The following is a 14,514-nucleotide window of genomic DNA, read 5'->3' as shown; positions in this document are numbered from 1 at the left end:
GGTGGGTAGGTAGGAAGGCGAGATTCTCCTGTGCTTCGTAAGTAAGGTCCTTGGGATGGGATATTGTGCAGTATACAGCAAACCAAATCTTGATTCGCAAGCTCAGCTCAGCTCAGAGGCGCTCAGCGGATTGCGGATGGGAATGGAGGATAAGGGATAGATCTATGCGCGACTGATGTGAGCAGAGCCAAGAATCAGAATTGACGACAGAGAGGGAGGAGAGTGGTGTGTGTGCCGCGCTAGGTCTTGGATGGCAGTATGTACCTATATGTCGATAGTCGTGGGGTTGATTTAAGAGTCAGGGAGAAAATGGTGAAAAGTGCTTATTTACTTGCACTTACGAGTTTGTCTTTCACGGTGTTGGAAATGATATGAACGGGTAGTTGGTCACTAACATAATGGGAATAATGTTTCAGGCAGAAGAAGCAGAGTTGAAGAAAGTCATGATCATTTAGCATTCATTCAATGGGATATCCCCTCGCAAAAGCATCATTATCATCATAAAAGCCTACTTGCTTCCGTCCTCCACCGAGCGAAGCAAACTAAATGAATCCGAAACAAGTACCGTGCGATGCCTGTCTCAAATTGCACACGGATTTGCACGCGAGTGTACTCAGACGTTAGTCTCCTTGGGATTTCCAGTAGGTAGGACATCGGTGAGAGTCTCGCCAGTGCCGAATAATTTGTCCTCGTCCACGGTGCGGTCTCTGATCTTGAGAAAGATGACGGGGATAGCGAGGATTAGTGATACGGTGAGGAGGATCCAGTTGGAGAGGAACTCGTCCATTAGGGGAATCTTCCTAGCGTCGAGGGACCACATGACGGCTGCGCCGGCGGATTGGATGCCCTTGTAGAAGCCGACGTAGTTGGCATTTCTGCGGCCGGAGTTGGAGAGAGCACCCATGAACCTGTGAAGTGTCAGTAGGCCAGTCCACAGCTGGGGGAAGGACTCTTACCAGTAGACAGCTGCTTGCCAGAGGGCGTCGTAAAGGCCATAGAAGAAGTAGAGGAACATGGGAGCAGGGTAATCAGTGTCTGTCCAGTCGGTTGGCTGAAAGTGGGGGTCTGCAACACTCGCACGAGTATAGCCCTTCTGATACGCATAACCACCGCCCCAGATGACCATAGTCATGACAAAGAGGAAGGCCAAGGCAAGCTTAGCTCTGACTGAGCGACGGATACCTTGATAGTCGAGAGCGTAACCAAGACCCATAGCGCCGAAGATCTGGGCCATGAAGTAGAGGCAGCTATTGAGAGCTTTTGTGCGGGTATCAAAATGGATACCGTTCATACCATTTTGCTGGTAGGTGTAAAACCAGTTGGAGGACCAGAACATGGGGAAGAGAAGGATTACCGATGGTTCGTAACAGAAGGTCTCCCATAGCCCCACGAACTCGGACTGCCAGGTTGGATTCTGCATGAGAACGACTTTGGTGCCGTCTTCACGCACTACATCCCATGCGTTCGAGATAAACAAGGCTAGAAGGCTACCAAAACCCATGAGCACGATGAAGGCGATGTAGGTTCCAGCATTGACAGTTGTGTTGGACCGAACATTGATGTTTTGGGCCAACGGAATCTAGAGAAGTCTCAGGTGATGAACTTATATAAGGGGAAGGTGAAAGAGTTTGGATCTATGGAGGACGATTTTACTTACCAGACTTCCAATGACTGCGCCCATGTTGAAGATAGCCCAGAAATATGCGAAGTATCTACCCTTGGCACTCTCGTGGGGATAGGAGGTCATGATAGTTCCTTGCGCAGTCCACAAGAGACCGGCACAGATACCGAGAAAAGCACCGCAGGAGATGTTGAAGGCATCGACGTCGTGAAGAGTTGATACCAGAAGACTGACGGAGTAAAGGCAGTAACCCGAGCCTCCAACAGCCAGCGTCCACTTGACACCCATTACGTTGACGAATGTGCCACCGAAGAAACCGAAGATAGCGAACGTGCTATAGAGAGCTGTGTTCTAGTTGATTGAGATAGCCATCAGTCTTCCACTCACTCACCACCAAGCTGAGGAGATTGTGACTTTATGCTTACCATCTTATCCGCCAGAACTGAATCGTCTCTACCACCTCCTCCAAGCCCGCTCAGGGCGTTAAACATTCCAGGGCATAAAAAGCACACCAGGGCCACTAGGAGAAGCTGGACCTTGGGCGAGGCATACCAGATGGGACCAAACCTACCCATGTTGACTTGACGGTACTTCTTCTTGGCGGGAAGGTTGAGGGAAATCACAGGTTGCTCGAACTCCGAAGTGATATTCTGCATCTCGTAGGAGCCAGGGCTGAAGGCGGGTGCGCTTGACACATCGGGCTCGTGCTCGGCAGCCATGATGGAGTGCGTATTGTGGAGTGTGTGGAACGTAGTGTGTGTATTCAGACTGAGATTGTCGATGAGATATCGAAGAGGAGAAGAGAAAGTGGAAGTCGAAGTGTGGGTGGGGATGAAGCAGAAGTTCAGGTCGGAGTTGAGGTAGAACTTGAGGTTGAGGTCGAGGTCGGAGTCGGAATTTCAAAGTCGAATTTGAACACAAAATCGCGCTATTCCGATCTCGCTTGAATATCGGGCGCGACCGAGTATTCGGTCTGACGTGATTTGTATGGGTAGTATCACCTGATTGACCGACTGACGAAGCCAATATGTCGATGGCATCTAACAGCACAACAAACAACAACACAACTTTCGCGATCACACGAGATGAGACGAGGTGGAGGTGAAATCAAAGTGAGGTGAGGTTTGGGACGACGTGAATATTATATCCCACTCTCCGATGAGACGACCACCTGCGAGCGATAAGGGTGGTCCACCTTGAGGCCCTGTTAGCCCTATTCCTACTAGGACTGTCCTCCGCACATCAACAAGCTCTGGCGACGGCGTTGAGTGGTGAGAAGTCAGTGGCTGGCTGCATAAGCCTTTTTCAAGCTTGGACTCTCAAGTCTTATGTCTCAAGTCGCACCGATAGCCTGAAGATCTTGCCATGTAGATGTGCAACGTAGGATCAGGGAGTACGAGTTGATAGGAACGGATACAGACTGGACTTGGGGGGATATCGAGATATTGGGACATATGGATAGTGGGACAGTGGGGAAGAGCCATTGGAAATGGAATAGCAGCAGCAGGAGCAGGAGCAGGAGTGACATTGATAGAGAAGTAAGCAGATACTACCCATCCTCCCCTTACAGGTACCTAGACTCAAGCTTTACACATCATGATCCTAGTTCATTCCCAGAGGTAAACATACGTATCTACAGCTTCACCTACATATATGGTCAACTATTTCGATCACGACAACACCACTTCGGTCCTTACATGCATCCGTTGCACGCCACATCCCTCCAAATTCGTGTAGGAAATAGGAAGCGTGCAATACAGTATGAAAGCTCGAAGCACATTAAACGACCAGAAGAACGAAGGGGCGCCAGGGTAAAACACATAATATATATATAGATACATAGATAGATATAGATCCAACCCATGGCTCTTGGCGGCGGCCATATTTGATTACTAAGTATGGATCAGCTGTTAACTACCTTACCTATAGCATCCTCAAATATTTCTATCCAATATCCAACAAATTCAAATCCTCCAACTTATTCAACATGTTCAACATATCCAACATATCCCACATACCGGTATCCATTCTTTACTACGGTATTCCTTGCCCTCGCTCTCGATCTCGCTTCCACTACCTCCCTTTCAACGACAGCGCTCAGTTAGTCACACGTGATACGCGGCTTCGGTACGCCACGCCACGCCGGGGCCCCTCAAAGAACTCCGAAGCCCTGAATATTGCTTGTGTTTCCTGGTACACTTGTGCTGCTGCTGCTGCTTATATGAAGAGCCTGTCTGCACTGTAGGTAGTATGTAGGTACTCCTCCGGCCTCGTGTCGAGTTTCTCGTGAGTGGTGGAACTATCAATTCTGTCTTGCCGTTCTTCTTGATAGCCAACTAAATATCTTACGGTACGGGCTGATCAAAGAGAAAAAGCTTGTAGTACGGTGTGGCTGACTTCTTCCATTTACCTTAATTTGGATACGGCTTTCGTTCACTTGATGATGGCAATATAGTGCAGGCACCTAGTCGACCAACTACTTCCGTGTGGAACGTCGCGATACTATCGGGCAAGTCAAGTCGCAGGAACACCGACAGTGTCCTCGGCTGGATATCTCATGCGGCTCTTTCAGACCTCACTGCCTTGTATTTTCGAAACATATCCCGCCGAGTCACGGCAGGGTATTGCATTGGTGACCGAGTTACACCACAGATATGTGCAAGCCATCTTTTCGAGAAACCATGGTTATGGGCAGTTCGTCTATCTTGTCTCCTTTCCCACTTCTCCGACTCATGGCTGGGCGATATTCTGAAGTGGAGAGTTTGCATGTTGTCGATGCTGCCGGCCTCCCATCTAATCTATCACCGTTGCATCTATCATATGCCGCGTTGTGTTGGACGAGACCGCTGGCCTTTTCTGTTTTCGGGCACATACGCATATCCTTGGCTTGACGACTGGCAATCCTAGTTTCAGCTGTCAGGTACGGGCTATCGCTCAAAAGCCCGTATCCGCTGCCATTGAATGTTGGATCATGTTTATTGACAACTCACGTTTCCCCTATGCACTCGAATCCTCCGACAGAACCCAGTTCACAGCTTCGCTGTAAAACGCCGAGATATCGGAACTTCTTGAATAGTGCATCTCCATTGTCCATATCTGTAAACCCAAAACATCAGAATCCAATAACTAACTACTTTGTAGAGTGCGGGTCTTCGTCCCCGTCTGATAGATGATAGGGTAGGGTAGGTCGCATTTCACAGCCGCGGGCTTGTGCAGGAGCAGATTTCAATCTCAAGATATCTCGGAGCTCTGCGACAGGCAGGCAAGCAGTTGCCTCTAGCACAGCATCCGAGCAAATGCATGCTCACGCCATCTCAACGCCGCCCCCGCATTTCTCGAGAATCTAACGTATCTAACAGGATAGGATAGTATAGAATAGCTTCAGCAAACAATCATCTTGCCGTCCGACTTGAGAAACGTCTACTATCACACCAGCTTTACCATCTCACTAGCGGTAACGGGGGCTAGACACGAAGAGACGGCTCAGCACATGGCCTTTACCCGCGTAACGACCCTTTACGAGTCTATAGAGAGATATGTTTAGGGCTGGCTATGCATGGCTGATGCTCTACGAGCGAGCTTTGCTCGCACAATGCTCAATGCAGCAATGCTCCCGCTGTTTCGCAATCGACGTCTACATTGGATTAACAACATCACATATGTCGCACAAAACATGCATCTTTCGGACCGCTCCTCTTCATTTCTTTATGCCTACTCTCCTCGAGCTTGCTGGATTTACATCCCTTAAATACTTACCTCACTTGAATGAATGCAGATGATATTGTTGCGTCTCACCTCTCGGATATTTGCATTCAGGTCTCAGGTTCCCCAGACATGCTGCACCCTCGCCAACGCAACGAGCCTCAGGGACAGCGCAATACCCCTATCTACTGACTCTGGAAACGGGAACCGGGACCCCGCAGTAATCAGATTCTCCCCGTTGCCGAGACATCCGCTCGGCGGCAGAGAGTGAAGGAAACTGGTGCCCGAGATGTGCTGATATACGGCACGGCAGAAGAAATTTTTGACTGCCGTCATCCCGGGAAACCGCGTCTGCTGTAATCATAGAACTACGAAGATACTACTGTGGTTGTGAGTTTGCAGCGGGTGAGGATTGCTTGAGGCAGGCGTGGTGAGTGAGGACTCGATTAACACGCGATTTTGGCCAAACTCGCATCGCGTGTTTCCATTTGTCCTCATTGCTGCTTCTGAATTTTCTCATAGTTGCTTATCTGGGCCGAGCCATTGTTCTCTTAGCATATTCCGAACTGTTCTCTCTGTGGTGGTCACCTGGTTCTCGCAAATCTGGCTATTCATCGTTCTCTGATTTCGGGATCGTGACTCTCGGTCATTAAGCAGATCTCACAGGCATCACTCTACTCTCTCAGCGTGCATTTTTGCACTCCCTTCCTTGCCTACTCGTGGAAGCTGCATTTGAAGACCTGATAGATAACCGAGTATTAGCGATTCACTTACTAGGATGTAGCCAGCAGAGATTTTGTCCTGGTATATTCTGATATCTTTGTTGATATTCTTCTGAGTCTGGAGCCCGTCCTGAAACTCGATATGCATCTCAACGATACATATACAAATCACCTTCTCATACCACAATGCTCCTCCTGGCTTTGGCTCCATCTAAATCCTAATCTTCACTACTGATCAGAGCCCCCCAAAAAACCAGATCCCACCTCTCCAATAATCTCTCCTAACGCCTGAGCATCATGGGCAAACCGACCCAAAAACAATCCATCAACCTCCTCCTTCATCTTCCCAAAAGTCCCCGGCCCAGCACTCCCCCCATACAGAAACCTCACCTTCCTCTCCCCACACAATGCCCTCAACCCCTTCGCAACATCAACCACATACTCCGGGTCGGCCGGCACCTCCATCCCAATGGCCCACACAGGCTCATACGCAAAGATCACCTCGCCTCGCGTAACAGCCAGCACACTCTCAACCTGAGCCCTGCACTCCCCCAGCGCACCCTCCAAACTCCCCCTCTGGCGCTCACCCACGCAGACCAACGGCATCAAGCCATTCCGTTCCGCGGCCTGCGCCTTCCTCGCCACCATCGCGTCCCCCTCGCCAAACAGCCGCCGGCGCTCTGCGTGCCCCAGCTCCACGACCGAGCACCCGAGCTCGTGCAGTGAAGCCGGGGAGACCTCGCCCGTGTAGGCGCCACGGTCTTCCCAGAAGCAGTCCTGGGCGCCGATTCGGATGGTGGGCGCGTAGAGCTGGATCGTGGTGCTAGCGGAGGAGAGGGAGAGAAAGTCTGGGATGATGATGAGGTCGATGTGCCGGGAGAGGGCGAGGGGGGCGAGAGCGGTGCAGGACTGTATGTAGTTTGTTGTTTGGAGAAGGGAGAAGTACATTTTAAGGGAGACGGCGACGGTGAGTTGGGGGTGGATGTGGGAAGGGGAGTGGATATCGGGATTGGAAGCCATGGTTGTGTTTTCTGGGCTGGGACGCTGGTCGATTGCTGAGCAGAGGAGTATACTGAAGGTTATGGAAGTCTCTCTTTCCCTCCTCTCAGTCTCTCTGTTTATAAGTTTACTTGGTAGGAATCGTAAATAAGCCAACAAACAGACAAAAAGCCCGGTCTCAAGAAAAGCGATCCGACTGATATTTCACAATTCGCTAATAGAGCCAAGTCAGACAGCCGAGAAAACATACAGTACACACGAGAGGAAGAGAGAAAGGGAAACCAGTACAGTACAGCACGAGAAGTAGATGAAACTCGGCGACAACTCCGAGTCTTACAAGCTTCCCCTCCCCTCTCCCCCCGCCAGCGGATTACCCCATTTGGCCATTCCGGCTCCGGCCCATGATCCATCCCTCCATCCCACTCCCATGGATCCATCAGTTTCGCTTTAAGCCACCAACGTCCCGACGGGGTAGCTGGGTGGCGTGGGTTGTACTACATGAATGCAAGCTGTTCTCCCTCGCCGTTCCAATCAAAAGAGAAAGGAAATAAAAGAACGCAGGACTGAAATGGAGACCAATATCCTCCATCCTCCATCTCTATCTTCGTCTCTCTCTCTCTCCCTCTCACTCCTCTGTCCGACTAAAGCCTTATACCTATCAATCTACCTACCATCCGTCTACTTTGCAAGCCCCCAAGGCTGGTATTTACTTACCTCCTTACCTACCCCCTTCCTTCAACCCTTGAAGTACCACCACAACTCGGTCAGTGGAAAAATGGCAGCGGGAGAGACATCATCAACAGCAGAGGCGAAACCGCCTCTTCGAATTGTAGTCGGCGGTGACGATGGTAAAAGGATTTATTCTATCTGTGTACACATCTCGAGCACTACCTTATCTATCTCTTTTCCCTTCCCTTCACTTCACTTCACTTCCCTTTCCACCCTTCCTAACCTTCCCTGCCCTTCGCCACCTATCCCAGATCTCCCTCCTTCTCTCTAATCCCATTTATCCACTCCTCGATTTACATTCCCATTTCCGTTCCCCAATCTTCCAATTCCTCTTGAAGGAAAAGACCCAATCAATCAATCAACCAAGAGAGAGATACACATACACACAAACACACACATCCATGCCATAAATATAAAGAAACCTCCCCACCACCACCAATAATAACAACAACTAACCAAAAGGGGCCCCTCTCCCAAAAAAAACCACAGCCGGCTTCGACTACAAGGCCCTCCTCGCGGCAGACCTCGCCGCTTCCCCGCTCGTCGCCTCCGTGCAGGACGTCGGCCCCCTCTCGGCCACCGACAAGACGGCCTACCCGCACTTCGCCGTCGAGGCCGCCCGGCTGGTGCAGGCCGGCAAGGCGGACCGCGCCCTGTTGATCTGGTAAGAGAAAGACATAGGCCTACCCTAGCCACGTCTTGTAACCCGTCTTATTTCCCCCTTTTCCGTCTTCTTTTTCATTTTTTCTTTCACCGACGCCAATGCCAATGCCAATGCCAATGCCGCCGCCATTGCCGACGCCGATATCCATCTCATCAAATCACCACTCTGCTTATCCCCCCCTCTCCTCTCTCCGCTCTCCTCCTCCCTCCCTCCCTCCTCCCCCAAGAACGAGGCTGACGAATCCCCACCACCAGCGGCACCGGCCTGGGCGTCGCCATCTCCGCCAACAAGGTGCGCGGTATCCGCGCCGTGACGGCCCATGACAGCTTCAGCGTCGAGCGCGCCGTGCTGAGCAACGACGCGCAGGTGCTGTGCCTGGGCCAGCGCGTCATCGGGCTCGAGCTCGCGCGGCGCCTGGTGAGGGAGTGGTTGGCCTATCGTTTTGACGAGGCGAGCGCGAGCGCGGGGAAGGTGAGGGCGATTGGAGAGTATGAGGGGTTGGGTTAGGGAGGAGGGAGGAGGGTGGGGGGCGAAGGGGGGGAGAGGGTGAGAACTTATGAGAGCGAGAGTTGGATGTTGTGGATGGGCACATGATATCAGGGTGGAATGAATGGTGGATGGTCAATTTATTCCTCGCCGCGAGGCTGTGAAATGCTGTCTAAGGAGGTACTCACAAATGCCATTGTTGATACAACTGGCTTGGCCTGTCCTTCGCTTCAACCCCCTAAAACTCGCTTAACACCAGCAAGACCCTCCCCCCCCCCCCCCCCCACAAAAAACAAAGCAATCCAATCTTTGCGCTCAGCTCTTCTGAATAGAGCTGCAAACCATCCAGCGCACTCCTTCCATGTGCCACTAAAGCCCGTTAAACTTCTTCGTATCCCTCTTCGTGTCTTCCATCTCCCCCCTCATTACCTCGTTAAACTGCTCCCACCCATCCAGATACAGATGATGCCCCGCTTTCTGGATAATCACCACTTTCGCGCTCCCATTCTCATACTTCTTCTCTTCGGCCGTAGCGCTCTTCAACGCTTTCGATTTCTCTTCTTTGAGTTTTTGCTCGGCCGCGTAACCGCCAGCAACGTCCATCCAATCGTTCTCGCCGTACATGAGAACGACTGGGATACCCGTCTCCTTGGTCAGAGCTCGCGCTGCAGCTTGTACAGACGAAGCGGCTGTGCCGTCTACTTGCTCTGTTTGAGATGGAGGCGGTAGGGGCTGTCTTCCGACGCCATGGATTCTTCTTATCAACGGGCTGCGGGCGAAGGCGCCAGGGGCGAGGATATAAGCGAGGGCGTACTCTCCACTGCCTCTCTGACGGAAAAGCGAATATGCGTAATCGTGCAGCGCCTCCGACTCATCCGGTGGCAGGTGAGAGAATCGTCTCGAGGTCCAGCCAGAGACGACTCGTGGACCGAGGGGTCCTGTCCAGCGCACAATACTGAAGGGGGAGATATTGGCGTCCCAGAGGTAAGAAAGCCATTTCGGGATTGGTCTGCGAGGAGGCGCGTCTGAATTCTTGGTGTTTGCTTTGGACTTGGCGTTGAGGAAGTTGTTGTTATCGCCGTTGTTCTTGAGCCTACCGTCTGTATTTACAATGTCATCTTCTTGGTCTTGCGTGAACTCATTGGCCAACGCTGACTCTTCTGGTTCCGGCATATCGGCTTGTATGGCATATGGGTCCTCCGGAATACCGACTGGTGAAGCTAAGACCAGCTTGTTGAGATGTCCTGGGTATTTCAGTGCATATGCCACAGCCATGTAGCCTCCCATACTGTGTCCTAGGAGGGTGAATCTATCGATTTTCTTCAGTATTCGCCACTCTTCCAAAGCATCGATGAACCAGTTTTCGGCCTCTGCGATCTGTCCCGCCTGGTCTTTGGCATGAACTTTGAAGGGAGGTCTGCTACTCCGTCCCATTCCCAGCATGTCCAGACCGTATAGTTTCCACCCTTTGACCCGGCTCAGCCCCTCGAAGTTCTTATAGAAGAATCCAAGGCCAGCGCCGTATCCATGTAGCATGACCAGATTCTCCTCTACTTCTTCTCCGATTCGTTCTACGGTGAATTCATTCAAGGCTCTGTCCTTGCCGCTTAATGGTACCAGATTTGAGTTCCATGCTCGAGGCCCGAACGGATCGTTTATGGAGTTGGTTCTGACTGGTGTGGCCTCGTTCGCAGGGTCCATCACCAGGGAGTTACTCGACCGTTGCGCAGACACTGGTGCAGAGCCGGTCTGGGTATGTGTCGGCGGCTTCTGGAGGTATGGCACAAACGCCATAACGTTGTGTTCTGCAACCGCTGGGGAGATACTCGCCCACCACTGGCTGAGGGCAGCCTTGTAGCCCAGGGGAAAGTATCCAGCCTTTGGAGGGTCATTTTTGGTCTGTTTCGCGCGTTGGGAAGCTAACATAGGCTGCTGCGAACGGCCTGCCGGAGAGTCTGAGGACATAATCGTGGAAGCCGAGTTGCTTCTGTGCGTGTAGAGGTGTCGCAAGGTAGCTCGGCCTGCGAATATGTCGCTTGAGATGATTCGCAGGAGCGACGGCCGGCTGGATGGTTGGTACAAGGTGAATATCGGGGAGAATAGAGACAATGTGTGTGTATGATCCGTTCACTTGGGGAGGGATCCTGAGATATAATACTTAGGCGAGACGAGGGCGAAGGCGGTGCGACGCGAGAAGAAAACAAAAGCCGAGTAATGACGATGGTGTTGTGGCAAACATCAGTACTTACTTAATTAAGTAAGCAACTCGACCAGTCTCTTTGGGTAACGCGGCGAGATGTGAAATGAGAACTGATAACGAATGATATCCCAGACTAAAGGAAGATGGACAAATCCCACGAGGCGCATTCGTTCATCGACATTCGCACTCGTCTGTAATCGTCGGCTCGCTTAGGTGGGCCTCCTTTCATCCTTTCAGTCTTAGTCGGCATAAGCGATTGCGGATCGGAAGCGAATGCGGATTTTTCTTTTATTGCTAGTTATTATATACAAAATACAACTTAAAACATTACTTTTTAATTCACAATAATATAATTTAATTGTATTTCATTAATTATAAGCCGAAAACGTGTTTATATACCGATAGTTTGATATTTTAAATCGATGAAAAGCTTGCTATTGAGCAGCAAGCTAAAAAATTTCTAAATCTAGTGTAAAATAATAATGAATCACCGATAAAATTTAAAACAAAAATGCTAAATATCATAAAGAAATCGATTTACGCAAAGCTAAGCGCGAGCGTAAAAAGATTATACGAAAACGCTGCAAGCTTAATTATTAAAAACGACGATTCAATACTTATTTTAATTTTCGATTCGGAAGAGATTTGTTAGATGCAACAACCTTTTAAACGTCAAATTCTGCGGCCTCGTAAAAAAGGTATTCCTCGACCAACTTTTTCTTAACCTAAACTTTTTCTCGATGATAATAATCTAATAATTACAACCGATACTACCGGAGACCTTTCTTTAAAGCAAAATATTATTCCTTTTCTTAACATTAATATCGATAGCGATAGCTTCAATTCTAATAATAATAGAGATTCAAACGATTCGTTGCGTAAGGTAAAAGACGAATCAAATTCTAATGAAAATAATGATCGATAGTCAAATGTTTTATCGGATGATACGATTTTAAATGTTTCGGAAGACGGTATAATAAACGATTAATTATTTATGTAAATATTTCTTAATTGTAGTAATAAATGCTATAGTATTAAAGAATTTCTAACATATTCGAAAAAATCCGCATTCGCTTCCGATCCGCAATCGCTTATGCCGACTAAGACTGAAAGGATGAAAGGAGGCCCACCTAAGCGAGCCGACGATTATCCCCGAGCCGGCGGCGGTGGAATCGAAAGTCCATGGCATCACGTGGTCTGGTCGTCGAGGGGCTCAAGAAAATCTTAAATCCGAGCAGCTGCAATCAGCATGGGTGAGCTTTAGCCAATGCCCGCTCATAGAGGTAGGAAGGTAGGTACCTAAGGTTACCTCGAGCTACTTACCATTCAATTTAAGCCATTTGAAACATCAGAAAATGTCCTTCGCTTCGGGGTAGAAGAGTAGAAGAAACTCGACAGAAGGCGGTTCGAAGTGATTCAGGGAAGCTGACAGCTACCGGTACTGTACGGAGTACGGTAGGATCAGTACTCTATCTACAAACAGCAGCTCGCGTCTTTCCCCCGAAACAAAACGAAAACAGCAACATCGTCAGCGCCTCGACTCGACATACCCATTAAGTCCGACACGCTCACCAGACTACCCAAGTTAGAATGATAAACTGAAGCTCCTTTCCATCCCTCCTTTATTGTCCACTCAACGAATTCTCCATCAATAGGCTTCCAAGTCCTTTCAGCCATGAGAGCGCAATAGCGACAACAATCAGATTACGCCCGTCGCCATGTCCAATCTAGATCAGCTTGTCAAGGGAGCACCTCCGCCGGAGAAGATATACAATATCCCAGGACCGACTGGAGTGCAAATCCCCGATCCGATGAATCCTCCCTCCCTGGCTGACCCTCTAGCCAACCTTCCCTCCTCGCCCCCGCAGATATACCTAAACCTCCTCATCCTCGAAGCTTCGTTGCGCGCGCAATGGCTTCAGCTACGAACGAGGCGGCGCCAGCATACGTTCTTCTTGATGTTACTCGGGCTGTGGGTCCTGTATTTTGGGTATGCGCTGTTCCTGGCGCCGCGAGAGGACGGGAGCGGCGTGGGAGGCTCTGTATACTGGGTGGTGGAGGTGACGGAAAAAGTCTGTCTGATGGGTGGCGTGGTGACGGGCATCCTCGTTTGGGGTACCGGACAATGGGAGAGGGGTTTCCGTTGGCCACGGCGTTGGGTGTACAACACGAACAGAGGGCTTAGAGGCTTCAACTGCAAGCTGGTGGTCATCAAGCAGCCTATGTGGCGGGATGTACTCTCCACACTGTCGTTCCTCTTCTCCTACGGTCTCATCTCCAGCACCAGCGGGAGCTCGTATCGATTTGTGGACCGGTCACTTTTGCGGGAGTCGGAGAAGGCTCGGGGGAAGGGTAGCCATCACGCTCTATCTAATATTAACGAGAGCGAAGAATCAGTCGGCTACGAAGAGGATTTAGCACCCGGGGGAGACTATGTCAAATTGCTCTTGCTCCCCAAACCTTTCTCTGCCAACTTCAGGGAAAACTGGGACACCTACCGGACCGAGTATTGGGAGAAAGAGAATGAGCGACGAGCGGTTTTACAGAAAAAGATAAAGGCGCGGGAAAGGAAGCTCGCCAAAGAGCAAGGTGGGTGGTTATGGTGGACGGGCTATAGAGGCTGGAAGCGTGGGAAATCTCATGACATCGAGAAGACCTCCAACCCTGTCAGCAAGCTGGGAAGCCTTCGCGACAAAGATGCAAAGCGTATCCGCAGTAGTAGCATCAGGTCGGGATCTCACTCCAGAAATTCGTCTCGAAGCACTACCCCGACTGAGCTGGAAGATGGGCAGATAGGACATGTTCGGAGAGGGAGCAGCGCTTCGAGTGGTCCTGGCAGGAGGAAAAAGACCGTCCCAGGAGGCAGAGCTCAGATCCTCGGCCCTGGCGGCTCTCGCTCTGTAACGCCAGAGGTGCCTTCGCCTCTTATGAGGGAAAGCAGCGTTACGAGTCTCTCTTCTCTTGATAGTGACCATGCACCGACACCTGCTGGCGATGGTGACTCGATCAGATCCACGAAGGCACCTCCGAGGACTGGGAGCACGATGAAGAAATCGAGTGTAGGAAGCCTTAGATAGGTACCTAGCTAATTGGACCTTTAAAAATTCTACGCTACGTCTACGTCTTTCTCCTTTAGTAATCATTACTGAAGTAACCAGTTTTAAAAAGAAACCAAGACTTTTAAGGACTACTTAAATAGAGTATTTATGTACGGAGCTCTCTCTACCTGGCCCGGATCCGGCCGACGTGCCCGGTGAACCCCTGTCCACGCGCTACGCGCTTAAGTACGATAAGCACCTGCAGCCTTACGATGACGCGCCTTGTGAATGATCTTTGTTCGGAGTCAACACTTCCTCTAAGAACCGGTAACCAACCCACAACCTACAACTGC

At 50.4% G+C, this 14,514-nt stretch overlaps 5 protein-coding genes across 5 annotated transcripts; 2 read left to right on the top strand and 3 right to left on the bottom strand.

Annotated features, from left to right (window-relative positions):
• Window positions 1-613: 613 nt before the first annotated feature.
• On the bottom strand, window positions 614-2,340 carry L3040_002055 (uncharacterized protein; the record flags this gene model as incomplete). The annotated part of the gene is made up of 4 exons (XM_007290697.1): window positions 614-908; window positions 957-1,579; window positions 1,658-1,972; window positions 2,047-2,340. The coding sequence occupies 4 exons, from the start codon at window positions 2,338-2,340 to the stop codon at window positions 614-616; spliced, it is 1,527 nt and encodes a 508-aa protein (XP_007290759.1).
• Window positions 2,341-6,273: 3,933 nt separating this feature from the next.
• On the bottom strand, window positions 6,274-7,065 carry L3040_002054 (uncharacterized protein; the record flags this gene model as incomplete). Its single annotated transcript, XM_007290695.1, has 1 exon — window positions 6,274-7,065. One exon carries the CDS (start codon window positions 7,063-7,065, stop codon window positions 6,274-6,276), a length of 792 nt encoding a protein of 263 aa, XP_007290757.1.
• Window positions 7,066-7,819: 754 nt separating this feature from the next.
• L3040_002053 (uncharacterized protein) lies at window positions 7,820-8,944 on the top strand (the record flags this gene model as incomplete). Its single annotated transcript, XM_007290694.1, has 3 exons — window positions 7,820-7,892; window positions 8,263-8,437; window positions 8,692-8,944. 3 exons carry the CDS (start codon window positions 7,820-7,822, stop codon window positions 8,942-8,944), a joined length of 501 nt encoding a protein of 166 aa, XP_007290756.1.
• Window positions 8,945-9,292: 348 nt separating this feature from the next.
• L3040_002052 (uncharacterized protein) lies at window positions 9,293-10,888 on the bottom strand (the record flags this gene model as incomplete). The annotated part of the gene is made up of 1 exon (XM_007290693.1): window positions 9,293-10,888. The coding sequence occupies one exon, from the start codon at window positions 10,886-10,888 to the stop codon at window positions 9,293-9,295; it is 1,596 nt and encodes a 531-aa protein (XP_007290755.1).
• A 1,953-nt stretch (window positions 10,889-12,841) lies between these two features.
• L3040_002051 (uncharacterized protein) lies at window positions 12,842-14,200 on the top strand (the record flags this gene model as incomplete). Its single annotated transcript, XM_007290692.1, has 1 exon — window positions 12,842-14,200. One exon carries the CDS (start codon window positions 12,842-12,844, stop codon window positions 14,198-14,200), a length of 1,359 nt encoding a protein of 452 aa, XP_007290754.1.
• Between the last annotated feature and the right edge of the window lie 314 nt (window positions 14,201-14,514).

Source organism: Drepanopeziza brunnea (genome assembly GCF_022702325.1).
Source record: "Drepanopeziza brunnea f. sp. 'multigermtubi' strain 214-2 chromosome Unknown ctg2, whole genome shotgun sequence".
Lineage (NCBI taxonomy): Eukaryota > Fungi > Ascomycota > Leotiomycetes > Helotiales > Drepanopezizaceae > Drepanopeziza > Drepanopeziza brunnea.
This window is presented reverse-complemented; position numbering and strand designations above follow the sequence as displayed.